Consider the following 21,838-nt stretch of genomic DNA (forward strand, 5'->3'; position numbering starts at 1 on the left):
AAAAACAGAGTTCGCCATGCTGGAGCGGCTGGGGATCGTATGGCGCTCCAACAGCGCTTGGGCTTCCCCGCTGCACATCATGCCGAAGCCCGGCGGGGGTGGCGGCCGTGCGGGGACTACCGCCGGCTCAACGATGCCACCACCCCCGACCGCTACCCGGTCCCGCACATTCAGGACTTTTCCGCCCGGTTGGCCAACACGACCGTGTTTTCGAAGGTGGACCTCATCCGGGGCTACCATCAGGTCCCCGTCCAACCGGTCGACGTCCCGAAGACGGCCGTCATCACTCCTTTCGGCCTCTTCGAATTTCTGAGGATGCCCTTCGGGTTGAAGAATGCGGCTCAGGCGTTCCAGCGGCTTATGGATAGCGTCTTGCGTGACTTTTCCTGTTCGTCTACCTGGACGACATCCTAGTCATGAGCGCGTCCCGGGAAGACCACCTGCTCCACCTCCGCACGCTGTTTGAACGCCTGGGCCAGCATGGCCTAATCATCAACCCTGCCAAGTGCCGTTTCGGTGTCACCACCATCGACTTCTTGGGGCACCGCATCACCAAGCACGGGGCCGTCCCGCTACCGGCCAAGGTGGAGGCGGTCAGGGATTTCCCGTGGCCCCGCACGGTCAAGGGGCTCCAGGAGTTCCTGGGCATGGTGAACTTTTACCACCGCTTCGTGCCCCACGTCGCCCAGCTCCTCCGCCCCTTGCACGAGGCCCTCCGGGGCAAGCCGGGCAAAGGTGACACCGCATGGTCGGAGCCGATGGCCGTGGCGTTCGCAGGCGCAAAGCTGGCTCTGGCCGACGCCACCATGCTGGCACACCCGGCACCCGATGCACCGATCGCCCTCACCACCGACGCGTCGGATTACGCGGTGGGCGCGGTGCACGAGCAATGGGTGCGTGGTGCTTGGCAACCGCCGGCGTTTTTCAGCCGGCAGCTTCGCCCGCACGAACGCCGGTACAGCACCTTCGACCGTGAGTTGCTCCGACTCCACCTGGCGGTCCGACACTTCCGCAATCTGCTGGAGGGCCGCCCGTCCACGGCCTTCGTTGACCACAAGCCCCTTGTGTTCGCGATGGCCAAGGTCGCCGAGCCATGGTCGGCACGGCAGCAGCGCCACCTCTCTGCCGTGTCCGAGTACACGACGGACATCCGTCACGTGGCGGGTAAGGACAACCCAGTGGCGGATTGCCTTTCCCGGTCCGCCGTGCACGCGGTCCACCTCGGGGTCGACTATGCCCGGATGGCGGAGGCCCAGACCGCCGACCCCGGCGTCCAGGCCTTGCGGACCGCCGTCACGGGCCTCCGCGTCACCGAGGTGCCGTTCGACGTCGTGGGCACGGCCCTCCTATGCGACGTCTCCCTCGGCTGGCCTCGCCCCATCGTGCCCGCTGGCTGGCAGCTCCCGGTGTTCGACGCCATCCACGGCCTGTCCCACCCTGGCGCGAGGGCATCCCAGAAACACGTCGGGGCAAAGTTCGTCTGGCATGGCCTCCGGAAGGACGTCCGCGACTGGGCCAGGACGTGCCTCGCGTGCCAGCGCGCAAAGGTCCACCGCCACACTCAGGCACCATTGGCCCCGTTCACGGTGCCCGAGCGGCGGTTCGACCACGTGCACGTCGACTTGGTGGGACCTCTGCCCCCCTCGCGAGGGTTCACCCACCTCCTCACCATGGTCGACCGCACCACACGGTGGCCGGAGGCCGTCCCATTGGCGGCGGCGTCTGCGGCTGAGGTGGCGCAAGCCTTTATCGCAACTTGGGTTGCCCGGTTCGGTGCCCCCTCGGACATCTCGTCCGACCGTGGCCCCCAGTTCACCTCGGAGCTCTGGGCCGCGGTGGCGCAAGGGCTCGGGGTGAAACTACACCGCACCATGGCCTAGCACCCCCAGGCCAATGGCCTGTGCGAGCGCTTTCATTGCTCCATGAAGGCCACGCTCCGGCCAGCCTCTGCGACGGCGGCTGGGTCGACAGACTCCCCTGGGTCCTGCTGGGCCTCAGGACGGCGCCCAAGGACGACCTGCGTGCGTCCTCGGCGGAGCTGGTCTTCGGGCAACCACTGCGGGTACCGGGTGAATTTATCCCCGACTCCACGGCTCCTTGGTCCGTGGCACAACAGCGCTCCGCCCTTCAGGAGACCGCCCGGAGGTTCGCCCCGGTGCCAACGGCACACCATGGTTGCCCGCCTTCCCACGTCGCCCCGGAGCTTCGCACGGCCAAGTACGTGTTCATCCGGCACGACGCCCACCAGGCACCGCACCCCGTACAACGGGCCCTTCCGCGTGTTGGAGACCGGGGACAAATTTTTCACGGTCGACATCGGCGGTGCCCCGGATCGCATTTCCGTGGACCGCCTCAAGCCGGCCCATCTCAATCCGGACCACCCCCCGCCAGCGGCTCTGCCTCCGCGTCGAGGCCGCCCCCCGGCGGTCGGACCCCCGGCACCCCCCAATCCCGCCACCCCCCAGACCGGCACCCATCGCCAGGGGGCGTTTCGGCCGGGTCATCCGGCTTCCCCGCAAACTCACCCTTCAGGTGCGCGGGAATTCTGGGGGGGCGCGTGTGGCGGACACAAGCAAGAGGACACGAATTCAACGCACCAGCAGGTGGCGCGAACGTCCAGGCGGGGAACTGGAAGGCATGCCCCGCCTTCCGACCGATCGGCCACGCCCGGGGACTAGGCTTGGCCCCGGCATATATATGCGGGCTCCAAGCTCGAGCCCGCCCAGTGCTACAGTTTGAGCTTTCCTAATAAAGACTCTTTTGGTTATCCAATGCGTTGTGGCCTACCTTTTTGGCAAGCAAGTTGTGTGCGTAGCACCGCACTTCATATATATATATATACAAAGGTGGGCGGTCCGCTTCGAAAGTCCGCTTATCCGCTTATCCGCTGCAGCGGACTAACGTTTTCGAAGCGGATAAGCGAATCGGAACAACCCCCGGAAACCGAAGCGGATAAGCGTAAGCGGACTACCGAAAAATTAAAGCGCATCGCGATTCGCCAAATCAGCTGTTAGCCTGAGCCGTTACTCTATAATTGTGAATATTTATTTAAGTGAATAATAAGTGAAAACTGAATATTTTATTGGACACTAGAGCGGCAATAACGTCAAGATGGAGAGATTTCTGACTCTCCAGCCCAGCGGCAGTGCCAGGGACAGGCACACGAGCGACGCAAACCAGCAGTCCCAGCACAGCGACATCCACAACCCGGCGGTCAACAACAACAACATTTTGAATAAATTTTATTTCAATAAAAATGTATATTTTTGATCTTAAAAGCTTTGTTTGTCTTTGTAGTAGTTAGAAATGGCTATTTAGGCTTTAAAAGCATTAAATTCCCTTTAGAAACGTCAAAAATCGCTTTAAAAACGTCAAAGCGCTTTTAAAAAATCGAAGCGGATAAGCGGTAAGCGGACTAAGATTTTCGGCCGCTGAAGCGGATAAGCGAATCGGACTACACAGGCTGGCGGAGCGGATAAGCGGTAAGCGGACTTAAAATTTTCCGAATCGCGCCCACCTTTATATACAGTGGAACCTTGACTTAGGAGTTTAATCCGTTCCGTGACCGAGCTCGTAAGTCAAATTGCTCGTATCTCAAATCAAATTTCCCCATTGAAATGCATTGAAATGCTATTAATCCGTTCCAGCCCGCCAAAAACCACACCAATTTTTTTTTAAATATACAGTATATATAAAAATATCTCGCGCTTTATATTTCACCTGTATGCAGCATACAAGTTGGCAGGATGGCCTGGACTGGAGGTACGCACACTTGACTCTAAACTGTCCAGCCTGGGTTTGAATCCCGACCCAGCTATAACCTGTCATGGGTGAATCACAGGCAGGGTGATTCATCAATGTGTGTACTGCTAAACTGGGCGCCCCGTTTGCGTCCCATTAGTTGTTGGATGTTAAGGATCTCACCGTGTTTTCCACAAAGAGAAGGCGAGCTATCGCCGGCACTCTGAACAAGTTGACGGCAGAGATACTGTACTTGCACGGCATGATAACCACGTGTCGCACGATCTCTTGTCATGGTCCACAAGATTATCACAGAGAGGTGCAGCTTCCAGCGTTTCGAGATCTGATCCAGGCCTATCCAACGAGACCGGTCCCAGCGTTCTAGGCCCGGTGGTTGTCTCAGACGGACCCGACAACGGCCGTGTTCGTTTTAACTCGATTCGATTCGAGCGCCGACGTGCCGGCGAACAAAACCGGTCATATCTTTTGAACGCGTGGCTCGATTTTTACAAAATAAACTTTTTCTTGAAGGTCCGAACCGTGCGCTCAAAACGATACCGAGTTTGACCCTGAGAGAGCCGTTTTGCGCCGGCAAAGGCGCCTTGTGTGACGTGAGGACCACGTCGTGCTGCATAGATTATCATAAATTATCATATCATTATCGGCGGCGTTATATATCATTAGCGCTATATGACAGAGATACTGTACGTTCACGGCAAGATAACCACGTGACCGGAGCCCACCTGGCGGCGTAAACTCAAAATAACCGAAATGCGAAATCTAAAATGCAGCGCTATACTACGACAGAGATACTGTACGTGCACGGCAAGATAACCACGTGACCGGGTGGCGAAAGCTCGTAACTCGGATCTCGGCTCGCATCTCAAAGCAATAAACTGCCAGAGTGACGGCTCGTATCTCGAAAAACTCGTAAGTTGGGGCACTCGTAAGTCGAGGTTCCACTGTATATATATATATATATATATATATATATATATATATATATATATATATATATATATATATATATATATATATATATATATATATATATATATATATATATATAAAAGGCTAATGTCGTCTGTCTGAACCTGAAACACAAACACCCCTTGGAGAGAAAATAAAAATCAACAAAAGTTTCTTCAAATTAATCCAAACCTAAAATCTCGGATCATCGGATCTCGCGAGATCTTGGAGACGGCGGCAGGGATTTTCGAAGCTCCACACGGTCTCCACGTTTTTCGAAGTTAAGTCTGTTCACAATTGTATTTTGTCGAAACTGTATTTATCTTTCGGTGTGTGAAGTTATTGTGTGCAACTTTGGTTGTTTCTCGGTGTTTATCTTTCATAAATTGATCGTCTGTTTGCCGTGTCGTGTCTTGAGGCCTTGTACAGTGTGCACTGTACAACCTTGAGGCTTTGTTTTTCTCTCAGCGGTCCGTCTTTTGTGATCCAATAACTTTCGTTCTCTGTATTCCCAGGCTTTTCACCCATAGCCTACTTCCTTGTGTAAATCTCAACTCAAAAAAAAAAAAAAAAAACATTTTCCTTCTCTGTTCTCATTCGTTTATTCATTCTTATTCGTTCGTTCGTTCTTCGACCACGTGTTTCTCCCCCATTTCCCCAGATAGTTTTCACTCATTAACCTTCAATGTTTACACTTTCCCCTCAAGTTATGTATTCCGTCATATTTTATAACACCTTTTTCTTCTTCTTCTTTAAAAGGCTGCTTTCGACCTGCTCACCAAATCAATTCATCCCAAAAAAAATATCCATCTCCTATAGTGCCTTTTTTCTACATTCCCTAAACTCTCCTGCACTCCATCCTCCATCCAGCGTCCTTAAACGTATTTTTAACTCGAAGGTCACAAGAAACTCATTTTGCAATAAATGTTCGTTTCCCATAAATCGTACACTTTCAAAAATCCAATCTCACCCCTCCCCTCCAAATCTTCCCCATAACCCCTCCCCTCCAAATCTTCCCCATCACCCCTCCCCTCCAAATCTTCCCCATCACCCATCCCTTTCAAATCTCCCCCCTTGCCCCCTCCCTCCTAAACTACCCCTCACCCCTCCCCGCCAAGACGCCCCCTCGCCCCTCCCCTCCTAGACTCCTGCCTCACCCCTCCCCTCCAAATCTCCCCCATATCCCATCCCTTTCAAATCCCTCCCCTTGCCCCTTCCCTCCCAAACTCCCCCCTCACCCCTCCCCTTCAAATCTCCCCACCCTCATTGCTTCTCAATTTCCCCCCTCTCACTCCCCCTCCTCAAAGCGTCCTCCCCGCTTCTTCCCCCTTCAAACTCTCACCTCCATCTCCCCCAACCTTCTGCCTCGCTCTTCCCCCTCCTCAAATAACACCTCATTGTGGCTCACCCAATCCCCATCAAACCTTTTGTCCGCCCCATCCTTCCCTTTCTCCGAGCTATTCTGAAATCTCTGACACACCTTCAACAGCTCTCCCTACCTCTTCCACCTCTTCCACATCTTACCCTACCCCTCCTCCCCCCTGTTCTGTATCTGATGCTCCCCCTTCCTCTTCATTAACGGTATGGACCTCAAACATCCGGGGCCTTCGTTCAAACTTAACTGATCTCTCCATACAGGTTGCTTCTGTCAAACCAGACGTGATCTGCTTAACAGAAACTTTCCTCCTTTATGATGTCTCTGATTCCATAGTATCTCTCCCGGGCTACTCCCTCCTCCGGTATGATAGACCTGAGCCTCGTCCTGGAGGCGGGGTTGCTATCTTTATCAAAAACTCTCTTCCTCACTCGCCCTGCACTGCACTCTCTCCACCTCACCCCCAGGAATACCTCTGGCTACGGCTTCCCCTTCGCTCCCACCTCTTGTTCATATGTGTGTTGTACCGTCCACCAAACAGTGATGACTCAATCTACATCTCGCTGTCTGATGATATGGACCAACTTCTATCTACTCATCCCAACTCTCTCTTCCTCATATGTGGTGATTTCAACTGTCATCATGCCAGTTGGCTGGGTGTGGGTACCTCTCTCACCAGCCATGGCTCCTCAGCAAAGGACTTCTGCGACTCACTGGGACTGACACAATCTGTCAATTTCCCGACCCGGATCTCAGTCAACGGAACATCTTCTCTTCTGGACTTGGTTATGACTAACTTCCCTGAAAATGTCTGCTGCTCTTCTTCTGCTCCGATCGGATCATCTGATCATGTCCTTGTTAAAGTGGACATCTCTCTGACCATCCTCAGGGAGCCTGCTCAGCGTCGACGAGTCTGGCATTTCACTCAGGCCAACTGGCACGGTCTTCAAGCAGCCATCAATCATCTGGACTGGTCTCCCATCTCTACCACCTCTGACATCAACTCATCCTGGGAATTCTTCCAAAGTAAATTGCTCTCTCTCATGCACAGATTTATCCCATCTCGTCTTCAGTTGTCATACCCTTCCTCCCGTCCATGGTACACGGAATCTTGTGGTGAGGCTGTTGCCCAGAAACAACTTGCCTTCGTCTCCTGGAAAGCAAATCCAACGGAAGGAAATCTCATTTCCTTTCACAAAGCCCGAAACAAGTGTGTGTCCACCCTCAGGAGAGCCAGGAAACAATATCTCTCCGTTCTCAAGACCGAACTCTCTTATCTGTCTCCCTCTTCCAAATCCTGGTGGCGTCTGGTCAAATCCGTTTCTGGTGTTTGTTCCCCCTCCATCCCCTCCCTTACCTCAAACGGCTACACAGCTGACTCCGCACGTGAAAAAGCTGAATGCCTCAACTCTGTGTTTGCCTCTAAATCTTGTGTCCCAAACCCATCCATCTCTGTACCCACCATACCCAGTCGTACCCTGCTGCTCCTGGACTCCGTGTCCTTTCCTCCTGACAAGGTGGAAAAGTTTCTGTCAACCCTCGACTCTGATTCTGCAACTGGACCCGACGGCATCAGCCCACGGGTCCTAAAATCCTGCTCTGCTGCTCTATCTCACCCTCTCTCTGTTCTCTTCACCCTCTCTTTTGCTCAAGGTCAACTACCATCTGCTTGGAAATCAGCCAACATCACCGCTTTGCACAAAAAAGGTGCAAAAACAGATCCTAGCAACTACAGACCAATCAGCCTTCTCCCAATTATCAGCAAAGTCATGGAATCCATCATTGCTTCGGATATGAAATCTTTCCTCTTCTCCAATGGCTTGATCTCTGATCATCAATTTGGTTTCAGACCAGGTCACTCTACTCTGGACATGCTGCTTCTGCTGTCTCAACAATGGATGGGGGTCCTCAATGCCAAACAGGAAATTAGAGCTGTCTCCCTCGACATATCACGTGCCTTCGACACGGTCTGGCACCCCGCTCTGCTCACCAAACTCTCCTCCTTTGGTATCCATGGAAATCTCCACGCATGGCTGGCGGACTTCCTCTCTAGTCGTCGTCAACGTGTGGCCCTGAATGGGTTTCTCTCATCTCCTCTTCCTGTTCAGGCTGGAGTTCCCCAAGGCAGTGTTCTGGGCCCCGTGCTTTTTCTGGTCTTCATCAATGATCTCTCTGACTCTCTCGAAAATCCTCTCTATCTCTTTGCTGATGACTCCACTCTCTGCCGCTCCATTCCTCTTCCCTCAGATCGGCAGTCTGCTGCCTCCTCACTCTCTGAAGACCTGGACAAAATCACAGACTGGTCAAACAAGTGGAACATGTCTTTCAATCCTGACAAATCTCACACTCTTACTATGTCTCTCCGAAAAGATCGACTGGACAACCCTCCCATCTACTTTCTCAACAATCCTCTCCAAGAAGTTCTGTCGCTCAAGATTTTGGGTCTCACTATCTGCCATGATCTTTCTTGGGAAAACCACATTTCCAAGCTGGCCTCCAAAGCCAGTCGCCGACTGGGCATCCTCCGTCGTGCGAAGTCCTTCCTCGGCACACCTGAGCTCCTCGCCACATACAAGGCTTTCATCCGCAGCTCAATGGAATACTGTTCTCCCCTATGGGCCGGTGCTCCTGCCTCACACCTAGCTCGGCTTCACGCTGTTGAAACCAAAGCTTTCAGAATTATTGGAATCTCCCGCGATGAAGCTATCTCTGAGGGCCTTTCACTCACTCACCGCAGGCAGGTAGGTGGTCTTTCTGTCTTCTACCGACTCCTCTCCGGCCTTGCACCCCCAGCTCTCTCTGTGCTCTGTCCCCCAAATATTCCTACAGGTCGCACAAGATCTGCCAGCAACCCTCTGATGGTTAAACTGCCGAAATCTCGGCTCTCTGCTCACCTTCACTCTTTCATTCCTCTTTTCTCCCGCCTCTGGAACAAACTCCCTCACTCCCTTCAATCCCACTCCTCCCTCCAGGTCTTTAAAACAGCTGTTCACCACCATCTCTTATCTTCCCCCATCCAAAACCTTGATCTTTTCTACCCCCGCTAATTCACCCCAGATCCACCTTGTTTGAAATTCCAACTTCTTTCCTGGAAGTCCTGGCAGTGTCCATATGTTTTATACCTCTCCCACCGCCCCCTTCCCACGCCCCCCCCCCCCCCCCAAGCCCTCGCCCTCTCTCAGATCTCTCGATGTCTCCATGTCTCTCGGTCCCTGCTCTCAAATGTTGTGTTTGTGTCCTTCCCCCTCTCTCCCCATCTTGTCTACCGCTCCCTATGTTATATGTTTTATGTGTCGGTTTGTCTTTCTGTGTGATTAATGTTCGCTCTTTCACGAGCCTCGACCTTGTATACAAAAAAAAAAAAAAAAAAAAAAAAAAAAAACCTATGGGAAAATTATAGGTTTTTTTCAATCAGGCCAAATATTTAACCTGGGTAGTGTATAATGCAACAGACTACTGCTTCAATTGCTCCCAAATTTATTTATTTTTGTCTGAGAAAAATATGATGATTTTGGAATTTCGCATTTCCGCAATACTCGATGCAGTATACGTATTTAATAGGTTCATGATGTTTGTTGTCACCCCCCCCCCCCTTCCCAAAAACGGAAATGCTCATCGGGACAATAAATTGTGTTGCTTCAAATTAATCTAAACCTACGGGAAAATGATAATACTGCCTCAATTTAGCTCTTTCAACCAGCGCAAGAATAAAAGGCTTACTTTATTTATTAATTTTTTATCATGGTATATTTTCCACTGGCTCCAGCTAGTAGTAGTAGTTAATTATTTTACTCTGAGAGTGTATAATGGAATTTAGGTATTCTTAACTCATGGAAAATTGTATTTTTGTAAGAACCATTCTTAAAGTATGTTATTTTAATTTGGCTCGTAACATAGAAGGGAATTACCGGTAAGATTTTTAACTTACAATGAAATGAGGAAGTACATTCAGAGGAGGGTTATATGGATGAATCAGATTATTGATTGTAGAAAAGATAGGTCGATCAGCAGGACCGAACTTACGTGAGATGGTGATGAGGCAGAAATGGTAATAACTGGAGGGAAATGACGGATTGGTCAAATGCACTGAGATCTAGCAGTGAAGAGAAAACAGTATTACGGAATGGATCTGAGCAAAAAGCCTGGACTTCGTGGAATTTTAATGTGGAGGAGTTACAGCATGAACAGTGTGAACAAGGATAGGATGGATGGGTGTAAGGCCAGATAAAATGAGCGAACCCGGTCGGCCAATAACCTGTTTGGCATGAGTGAAGCTCCAGCGTTTTCTCCTGATTGGTAATTTCCAACGATGCTTCTCCCTTTAGCCTTCACCGTGTCCAGCAGTGAAAATGGGACGCAGGATCTCCAGCCAACAGTCGGGAGCAAAACGCAATCACATAATGAACAAGAAAGAGCAATCAGAGATTGCAGACCCTCGCCAGGATATGTTTTCAGTGGTTTTTAAGGCTATTGTGTTAAAACAAACATGGCGGCCGAACCACGTGACCGATGACGTCATCATTTTTTTTTTCCTCCACCAATTTATCCATAGGTTTTGCTCAAGAAATTATATCTTGATCGATGAAGTTTTGTACATGTCGAATTATGACGTCACAATGGAGGCACTTATGACATCATCATTAACAGATGTTATTCCACATGGAGAGTTCTTTACAATGAGCCATGTCTCCATTTTTTTCTTTGCAGCGCTTTTGTAGATAGAGGTGCAAATGTTTTCCGTTTTTCCAAGATGGTGGCCGAACCACGTGACCGATGACGTCATCATTTTTTTTTCTCCACTGATTTATGCCTACATGACGTTCAAGAATTTTCATCTTGATCGGATGAAGTTTTGTACTTGTCGAATTATGACGTCATAATGGAAGCACCGATGACATCATTAACATATTTTATTCCCCATGGAGAGTTCTTTACAATGAGCCATGTCTCAATTTTTTCTATTCAGCACTTTCGGAGATATAGAGGCGCAAAGTTTTTCGGTTTTTCCAAGATGGCGGCCGAAACACGTGACCGATGACGTCATCAATTGGGCACAGTCTATTCCAGGGCAAGACAAATACGTGTGCGAAGTTTGGCGATTCTACATGCAACGGTGTAGACGTAGTGCTACGTACAGACAGACAGACAGACAGACAGACAAACCAACCGATCAACATACTTGCCGGAATCTTTTCCGGCAAGTAACAAACGGACTCAAATGCAATACCCTCTCCTCAGGCGAGGGTAACTAGTTCATAGAACACTTAACCCCACGCTCTCTTGAGAAACACGGACATGGGCGGGTTCGACGAGTGGTAAATTTTATTGGTCATGATGATGTAAAATGTTGTAATGTTTTGTCGAAGTACTCCTCAACGGAAGGTTTTTGAAATTGCCAAAAAGACAATGTGGTCTACCTGTGGACATGACTTGACACGCTGTGAGGTGCAGTGGTTCGGCGGTTCGGGCTGGCTTTCGTCTTTGTGCCTGTTGTTCGGCAGGCAGGCTGTGTTTCGCATTTTGCCCTGTGGACTCGGCTATGCTGCAGACAGACAGAAGTGAACCAATTGCTTAACCCCACTTTTTGCTTCTCGTGCGCAGGGTAATAAATAATTGGGACGCTGTGAGGATGTGAGGTGCCGAGGAAGGGTTTCACTCGACAGGTTATGTTTGGGTGTGATGTGGGGTTTCAAGCCAGATTGTAGATGTTATATGTCCCGGTAGAGCAAGTGACCCAGCAGCTAAAGGGAATACTCCTAGACATTGTTCTTGGAGAAAAATGACACGATTATCAAGGTAGTCTTTCAGAAGTGAAGATGTGTGACTTTACTGGTGGGTTGTGGTTATCGGCACTCACTGTCAGATTTGGGCCTCATTATTCAGCACTTGATCCCTTTCGTTGTTTACCAAGAACAACATTTCACCATCTTCCATCGGTTGCCTTATTTGGTTATTCCCATTGAGGCTTATGCTTGGATCCCGCATTCAAATTCCATGCTTGATTTGTCCCTCGTCTATGAATGTCCTTGAATTTCATGTAAAAGTACACTGTTGTCTTCTGTTGTCCTTGTCTTGCCTGTAATAACTAGAATGGCACTTTTGGACGTCGCGACGTCGACCGATATTCCTTCACCCACATTATTGCATCATTATAATACTTGTACCAAGTTTGATTTAAATCCATTCAGCTGTTCTCAAGTTATCGCATTTTACCTGACATGACCTCTGACCTTTGACCTCTGGACCCCAAAATCGAATCAGTTAATCTTTACATCATTATACATACCTGCACCAAGTTTTAATTAGATAACTTCAGCAGTTCTCAAGTTATAAACATATTACAGACTTTGACCTTTGACCTATGACCCCAAAATCTAATCACTTGATCTTTAAAACATTATACATAAGTGTACCAAATTTGGTGAGAATCCCATCACTGGTTCACAGGTTATCGTGGTAACAGGATTTTTACCTAACATGACCTCTGACCTTGTGACCCCAAAATCTAATCAGTTCATCTTTACCTCATTATACATGCCTGCACCAAGTTTGACTAAGATCCGTTCAGCGGTTCTCAAGTTATCACGGTGACGAAAACCTATCACGGATGGATGGACGGACGGACGGACAACCTGAAAACATGAGGCCTCCGGTCAGACACGAAAAAATGCTTAAGGTCAGACATGAACGAAGCTTTGATCGATGTCAAAATGAAAGAGTTCTCATGATCAAATAAGTTTGGTATTACTTGATTCTAAAAATGGTCACCAAAGACCTGTGAGTTCCCTTTGGCAGGAACTAGACTTACTAGAGTAACTTTAGATATAGATAGATCTCACATAAAAGGTTGGTAAAAGCTTTATATTAACAACAATCTCAGCAACTAGCAAATGTTTACCAAGTCTTTTTCATGCTCCACTTCCATAGGATGGGTTGTCGGATCACTTGAGATCTTGGGAAGTCCCGGAAGCCTGGTTTGCAGCCTCGCTAATGGCGTCGCAGATTTCTTCCGCCTCCCATACGAGGGTTTGACCCGTGGACCCGGTGCCTTCGTCAGTGGCGTTTCCAGGGGAACGTCATCCTTCGTGCGGCACATATCAAAAGGTCGGACCTCATCGACCTTCTCGTTCTTGCAGATCGTGGGCATGTCCCAATCTACAGTGTTTTTATTTTAACAATTTGCATTCCAATCTGCGCATTTAACTCAAGCTGGAATTCCACGTCCAAATTCCCTTCACTGCGTTGATTTGTTCATCGTCTCCTAACGTCTTTGTAATTGACCTATATGTACCACACTGGTCTCTCCTAATGTCCTTGTATTTCGTGTGATATGTATCAAGCTCCTCCGATAAAGTGGCATGTACATGGCAATGATTAGGGCAGACATTCAACAATCCTCCTCCCCCCAAGCCCTCCCCCTTCCACAGATCTCCCGATGTCCTTGTTCTCTACTGCTGTTGTGCTTGTGTGCTTCCCTCTCTCTCCCCATCTTGTCTCCCGCTCCATTTATTGTATGTTTTATGTGTCAGTTTATGGTTTTTGTGATTAATGGGTTGGCTCTTGCACGGGCCTCGATCTTGTATTAAAAAAAAAAAAAAAAAAAAAAAAAAAAACTTATATACAAAGATCTTGTATACAAAAAAAAATTAATCCTCAACGTACCATTCTGGCCATCTGTGATGCAGGTACTTTGACATCGATCACCAACCTGGCAACCAGCTTGGCACGCAACATGGACCGCCTGTCTCTCGATCACGAGCATTTTAACCGCCAGGAAGAGGGGCGGCAGCAGCTCCCGGAGACTGTGGTCGAGGGATTTCGTCAGGGTCTCTCACGTCTGGGTCTGAGCCTCCTCGGTACGATTTGTCCACACAATCCCACCATTTGCTCCACGTAGCTCTTCACGATCTCTGTTTGACACGCGTGCTGCAGGTTGTCGGCCCCTGCTTTAAGACCTTATGTAACCAGTGCAGAGAACATCATTATTGAGAGTGCATGCGAACATTTGATGCCGATCACCGTACCATGTATCCAGTTGTCTATACATTTCAACAACTTTGATGTTTAAATCATGAATTTCATAATTACTCTATTCCTGTGACGTCAATTTCCCCCATCTTTGTTTTCAACACATGCATGAAATCGGAAAACATTTGATTATAGGTATTGGTTGCCAACACTATACAAATTCCCTGAAAACCTATTAATCAATATCCATTACTCTATCTTATATAAACAAGAGTTAATGCCAAATTTGCACTAACCTCGTATGAACGTTTCATAGATTTGAAGCCAAGTATGTAGTCAAACAGTCCATAGTTAATTAGATAAACACATGGAGATGGTTATTGCAAATGATATTCTTATATCCTTCAAAAACCATAATCTATCATCAGGTGCCATTGCTGGGATTGTGGATCAACCGCTGCAGGGCTTCCACAGAGCTTCGACAGGAAGCAGGACACGCAACGTCATCTCAGGGGTGGGGAAAGGACTTTTGGGGGTCTTTACGAAACCCATCGGAGGTGCTGCTGAGCTCATTTCACAAACTGGATACGGTGAGCGTGAATTTGCTTTATAATAGAATTTTACCAAATAGTTAAACTTTAGTGCCAGGGAGCACTATCTCTCCACGCTCAAGAATGAACTCTCAAACCTGTCTCCTTCCTCCAAATCCTGGTGGCGTCTGGTCAAATCCGTTTCTGGTGTTTGTTCCCCCTCCATCCCCTCCCTCACCTCAAATGGATACACAGTTGACACCGCACGTGACAAAGCCGAATGCCTCAACTCTGTGTTTGCCTCAAAATCTTGTGTCCCAAACCCATCTCTCTCTGTTCCCACCTTTCCCAGTCGAACCCAACTGCTCCTGTACTCTGTGTCCTTCTCTCCTGACAAGGTGGAAGAGTTTTTGTCTAACCTCGACTCTGATTCTGCAACTGGACCAGACGGCATCAGCCCACGGGTCCTAAAATCCTGCTCTGCCGCTCTATCTCACCCTCTCTCTGTTCTTTTCACCCTCTCTTTTGCTCAAGGTCATCTGCCAGCATCTTGGAAATCAGCAAACATTACCGCTTTACACAAATAAGGTGCAAAAACAGATCCTTGCAACTACAGACCAATCAGCCTGCTCCCAATTAGCAGCAAAGTCATGGAATCCATCATTGCTTCGGATATCAAATCCTTCCTCTTCTCCAATGGCTTGATCTCCGATCATCAATTTGGTTTCAGACCAGGTCACTCTACTCTGGACATGCTGCTTCTGCTGTCTCAACAATGGATGGAGGTCCTCAATGCCAAACAGGAAATCAGAGCTGTCTCACTTGACATATCACGTGCCTTCGATACGGTCTGGCACCCAGCTCTGCTCACCAAACTCTCCTCCTATGGTATCCATGGAAATCTCCACGCATGGCTTGCGGACTTCCTCTCTCGTCATAGTCAACGTGTGGCCCTAAATGGATTTCTCTCATCTCCCCTTCCTGTTCAGGCTGAAGTTCCCCAAGGCAGTGTTCTGGGTCCTGTGCTTTTTCTGGTCTTTATCAATGATCTCTCCGAGTCTCTGGAAAATCCTCTCTATCTCTTTGCTGATGACTTCACTCTCTGCCGCTCCATTCCTCTTCCCTCAGATCGGCAGTCTGCAGCCTCCTCACTCTCTGAAGACCTGGACAAAATCACAGACTGGTCAAACAAGTGGAACATCTATCTATAATTCCAGTAATCTCTGTGTGTTTGTTTGTACGTTTGTACGTTTGTTTGTTTGTCTGTGACCGCTGTTTCTCGACAACCACGGGTCCGATATACTTTAAACTTGCCAGGTATATTGCTGGGGACCCGAGGATGTGCCTTTTCAAGGTTTGAAATTAATCGGACAAGTACTTACCGAGCTATGGCGATTTAGCCGTTCGCCGTTCGCTTTGGCGTTGCGAATGGACCAAACCATTGCATGTAAATAGAGGGGGGGGTTCTGTGGTCGTTGCGAATGGACCAAACCATTCATGTAAATAGAGGGGGGGGGGGGTTCTGTGGTCGTTACTGCCACGTGGTTTCAAAGTTTTTTTTTGTTGTTGTTTGCACGCATGTTTTTTTGCACCCACGTACGGGCACGCCCTAGGATGTTTACACACACACACCCCTACACAAATTTTTTTTTTTTTTTTTTTTTGGCAAGGAACGGGCACCCACGTACGGGCACGTCCTAGCTTATATATAGTACGGGCATGCCCTAGTATCTTTCAATCCTGACAAATCTCACACTCTTACAATGTCTCTCCGAAAAGACCGACTGGACAACCCTCCCATCTACTTTCTCAACAATCCTCTCCAAGAAGTTCTGTCACTCAAGCTTTTCGGTCTCACTATCTGCCATGATCTTTCCTGGGAAAATCACATTTCCAAGCTGGCCTCCAAAGCCCGTCGCCGAGTGAGCATCCTCCGTCGTGCGAAGTCCTTCCATGGCACACCTGAGCTCCTCACCACATACAAGGCTTTCATCCGCAGCTCAATGGAATACTGTTCTCCCCTATGGGCTGGTGCTCCTGCCTCACACCTAGCTCGGCTTCACGCTGTTGAAACCAAAGCTTTCAGAATCATTGGCATCTCCCACGATGAAGCTATCTCCGAGGGCCTTTGACTCACTCACTGCAGGCAGGTTGGTGGTCTTTCTGTCTTCTACCAACTCCTCCCCGGCCTTGCTCCCCCAGCTCTCTCTGTGCTCTGTCTCCCAAATATTCCTACAGATCGCACAAGACCTGCCAGCAACCCTCTGATGGTTAAACTGCCGAAATCTCGGCTCTCTGCTTACCTTCACTCTTTCATTCCCCTTTTTTCCCGCCTCTGGAACAAACTCCCACACTCCCTTCAATCCCACTCCTCCCTCCAGGTCTTTAAAACAGCTGTTCACCACTACCTCTTATCTTCCCCCATCCATAACCTTGATCTTCTCTACCCCCGCTAATTCACCCCAGATCCACTTTTTTCGTAATTCCAACTTCTTTCCTGGAAGTCCTTGCAGTGTCCATATGTTTTATACCTCTCCCACCCCCCCCCCCCCCCCCTTCCCATGCCCTGCCCCAAAGCCCTCTCCCTCCCACAGGTCTCTCGATGTCCCTGCTCTCAAATGTTGTGCTTGTGTCCTTCCCCCTCTCTCCACATATTGTCTACCGCTCCCCATGTTATATGTTTTATGTGTTGATTTGTCTTTCTGTGTGATTAATGTTAGCTCTTTCACGAGCCTCGATCTTGTATCCAAAAAAAAAAAAAAAAAAAGGTTGCAAATGAAGGTCTTGCCTTCATTTGCAAGTACACAGGGATAAACACAGAGGCTGAATCCTTCAAATTAAGGGCTAAACACAAAACCTTTTCTTTTTTTTTTTCTTTTTTACAGTTGTGACGTTTTGCCTGAGACCCCGCGCTAAAAAAAATAGGTGAATGAGAGCAATGTCACCTTTTACAAATTACGACCAGCTTCCACTCTGCAAAAAAAAAATTATCGGTGGCATCCGACAGCTCAGTCAATGAGATAGTGGTGTCCTTCGGCTCCCTCCAAATTTTACAAACTTTTAGTTAAACTTCCTGCTTTCTTCTTTTCGGAAATTCCCTCTCGTAGCTTCAAATTAATAACTTAAACAGCACCCCTGCTATTTTTGGATAAATTCAACCGAAAGCAAGGCCTATCCAAGATAAATGTACCAATTAAGTTGAAGTCATGTGACTGTGGCTGACAACCACCTCCACCCCTGCTCCTGAAAACACACCCTCACCCCCCAAAATCATCACATGTTTTCTGCGCGGCCCCTAAACAAACATTTTATATTTCAATGATTCAAAAAACTGAGTTGATAACGGAAAATTGCGCCTTCATTCCTTCAGAAAATTACTCAAAGCCTTCCCAATCAAGTTATTCCCCCTTGCCCACCAATCCTTAATCTTTGAGGATGGTAAGATAACTTGGCTGGAAGGATGCTCACCATTGAGCTATCTAGTGTGGGGGTTGATCCCCAAAGGTATAAAACTTGAGTTAAATTCAACACAAAACGGTGCCGATGCATTGCTGTACTGGAGTGCCCCGTCCTTCAAATGGGAATGTTACATCTCGGAGCATCCCAACCTTCTATTCGGCGTGTGAAGCCAGCCCTTCTGTCCACACTTGGCTCGTACATGTCAAGGTATCTCTCAAAGAGTAGGACACCGTATCCTGGAATTCTCGGCAAATTCCCCGAACGTAGATATTAAAGGGGTGTAATTGTCTGGTTAATATTTATAACGTGGTGTTCAGTGAAGGTAAATATTAAACTGCCACATTAAGTTAACGGGGTGTGGATACAGCACAGGGGCGATATGTTCTCCCTCTGTGTCTCGTTTTCTCTTCTGTATCCTTATAAACATTCCTTTCGAGAGTTATATAGGGTATCATGCAAGCTTGATGGGTATTCTCACCTGTATTTCCTTGGATTTGGATTTCATAGTTTTACAAATTCCTCCTGGGGTGCATTATCAAAATTTCCTATTTTATTCAAAGTCTTCCAGTGTCCTTGTAATTTGTTAGTCCCCTACCGGTGTACACCGGAGGGGACTATAGGTTTGCACGCCGTCCCTCGGTCCGTCAGTCCGTCACGCAAAGAACAGTTTTCCGGACTTTTTTTCTAAACGCGTAATGCTAATGATTTCAAACTTGGTACATGGTTTCCTCATGATAAGTTACAGGTCAAGTTCGAACCTCACGACGTTTAGATCATTTTTGACAAAGTTATGGCACTTTGAACTTTGGGAATTCTGATCATTCTGATGATCACTCAGTGCCATTTTAAGTTTTAATTTCCTTTAAAAAACAATTACTCTGCAATAATAGGACCGATTGAGATCAAAATTTCACCATATGATGGACTCAGTCTGTAGAATATTTTAATGGTAATTATGACGTCACAGGTTACGTGGTTCGGCCGCCATATTTTTTTCGTGAAAACACAAAAACCCCTTTTTCTCTGCAACGGCTGAACAGATCGAGGCCAAACTTTGCAGGCAGAATCGCATACCCATGACGAACAAAAAAGTCAGCGAGCATGACGTCATGCGTCACATGGTTTCAGAGTTATGACGTTTTTAAGCATGAACCTTTAAAACCGAGCTCCTCCGTCATTTTTGATCCAATCGAGGGGAAACTTCACAGATCTGCCCAGCACGTCAGTCTACTAAAATGTCCTTTTGGAATTTGCGATAGGGCACGTGGTTTGGCAGATATCGTTAATTAAACGAAAATATTTTTTTAAATGGATATCTCTTGCTTATTCCAGAGTTCTCCTCAAGCCGCACCGCGCGCCCTCAGCCTCGTCTCTCGAACGTCAACAGTGCGACACAGCGCCTGCTTTCCGGAGGGGCGGAGCCAAGCCGAGCAACATATATATATACACATCGATCATTGATCGTGAACCGGAAAATATAATAAACTACTGATATTTAGCGACTCGAAAGGTTCTTTATCAACAACTTATTTTCTCGTGCTTCTGCTGACCTGTCTGCAAGGTGTATAAATCGAAGTCCCGAGTGCGAATCACAGGTGAGCCCGTCCTGAGGTAATTTGCGATTGGGAACGATTCAGAACCTGTGGGTAAATAACCCTGGGTAATTTCCCCAACAGTTTTCCGGACGACAGACTGCCGGTAGGGGACATGTATTGCAACGCAATACTCAGAATGCTTGTTGATCTATATATAAAGAAGAAAGTTTGTTTATTTGTTTGTTTAATCATTAGTTTGTTTATGCATTCGGACACTGCACGAACCAGTACAACCAAACTTTGCCTGGCCTCCTCTTACATCCAGAGGAAGGTTGAGGGCTATGATTGGATTTAAAAAAAAATTTGACCCCATATAAAACCAGATATTTGGCCTTCAGGCCTCACTCGGGTCTTGCGTTTATACACTGCCTGGTTTTTCTTTTTTCCGGGAGCGATTGGGTAATATGTTTTGTGAAGATCATGTGTTGAGGTTGTATATAGTGATTTGTTGTCAACAACACAAATGTTTTTATTATAGTATTTACACGTGCACCTGTTATTTAAAAATATTGCTTTACACAGGTTTATTATAACACTTCCGTGTTCAGGCCTCGAGTATGTTCTTATACCCTGTCTGGGATTTCCCCGGGAGCGATCGTCTAATATGTATTGTGAAGGTCGTATGTTGAGGTTGTAGTGATTTGTGGTCAACAACATAAAATTTATTATTATAGTGTTTACACGTGCACCTGCTATTAAAAAGATTGCTTTACACAGGTTTATTATAACTCCTCCGTGTTCAGGCCTTGAGTGTGTATGTTGCTTATACACTGCCTGGGTTTTTGTAGTACTGCACTGCTTATCGAGGACTGTCCTATGTTTTGTGATTGTCATGCAGGAAATATTTAAATACGTTTTTCATTGAATTTCCCTGGCAATGCCGAGTACTTCAGCGAGTATCTTATAAAGTCCTCCATGCCCTGAGAATATGAATCACACAATAAATGAGTAATACGCATCCACAACCATTCTTGACTATGTTATGGAACATTGGCCGAGGCACCCACCGTTTTCCTCCGGCCCTCACTTTTTCACCTTTATTCACTTTTAAATTTGTTTTCTCCACAACTTATTGAGTGATTGACATGAAAATTCGAACATAGGAGCGCATACCAATGGAGAATTTTCTTTTACCAAAGTTACACAATGATTGGATGGAAAATGTGTCCGGCGTTCCAAAGAGTCTGCTTTTCTGTACGCATGGGTTGCAAGGTGTTTCACATATCAGGAATAAACGTCCTTGACCAACCGAAAGTAAGGTTGTGTGCCGCCTATCCTCACTGTACTTGTAGGTAGGTAGCCATGTACGATACGTGTGCATGTGTTGTGTGCTATCTTCTTAATGGTGGTGCATGCATCTGGTTGCAGGGATACTGCATGGTGCTGGTTTGTCTCAAATACCCAGACAGCGAACGAAGCCCAGAGAAGCGTCCAGAAGCATGGCTGTTAACAGCCATACAAAATACGTTTGGTAAGGCTCCTGTAGCTGGGGTGTGTTCAGTTACAAAGCAGCTCACTAGCGCTCGCCAAGCCAGCCGTTCCTTCTCAACAGTTTTAAATGGAGTGCTTGCTCGAATGCTTAAGCCACTTGGCGAGCGTTCTACAAGAAACATGGTAACTGAACACACCCAAGGTTTCACCTCCTTAATTACTACAGTTTCAACATTTGTTCTTTCCATCAAATTAATTTGCAAAGATATATTTGCTAAAAATTGCCTTGGACTGTACCAAGTCGTTCCGAAGGACATTTGTTGTATGGATGAGTTTTGTTTTGGCAATTAATGTAATTATAACTTTTCCATTTTACCTTGCATCAGTGCATGCTTCAATATTTTGTAAATTTGATGTTAGAATTTTTTCCTTCTTGAAAAACCAATTTATGCAGTGGTTAGACCCATCTACGCAAGCAAGCATGTTAGACCCGTTTATGCAGACACACTGGACTATGCAGACTTTAGATCAGCCTATCGACGCAAATGTTAGATCAGATCAGCCATTGATGTCGCTGTTGGTAAGATATTGTTATGTAAGATCTGCACAGAACAGAACAGAAGAGTTAGTTCTATGAATTTTTCTTTTTTTGTGTACAGTCAAAGCTCGTGGAGAAGCGAGAACACTGAGTGGATCAGGGTGCAACAGAACAAAATGAACTGTAGGATGAGGGGGGAAACACCAGAGTTGATGGAGGGGAGGGGGGGGAA

The 21,838-nt window shown here is 47.6% G+C and overlaps 1 protein-coding gene across 1 annotated transcript in view; it reads left to right on the plus strand.

Annotated features, from left to right (window-relative positions):
• VPS13B (vacuolar protein sorting 13 homolog B) overlaps positions 1-21,838 on the plus strand; it is a gene marked incomplete in the record, with an annotated part of 603,006 nt that overhangs the window by 568,840 nt on the left and 12,328 nt on the right. The window contains 4 exon segments of the mRNA XM_078786778.1: positions 13,013-13,189; positions 13,771-13,941; positions 14,482-14,643; positions 21,006-21,108. Coding sequence (XP_078642904.1) covers positions 13,013-13,189; positions 13,771-13,941; positions 14,482-14,643; positions 21,006-21,108 — 613 coding nt within the window.

Source organism: Myxine glutinosa, chromosome 11, assembly GCF_964187855.1.
Source record: "Myxine glutinosa chromosome 11, kmMyxGlut1.1, whole genome shotgun sequence".
NCBI classification, from domain to species: Eukaryota; Metazoa; Chordata; class Myxini; order Myxiniformes; family Myxinidae; genus Myxine; species Myxine glutinosa.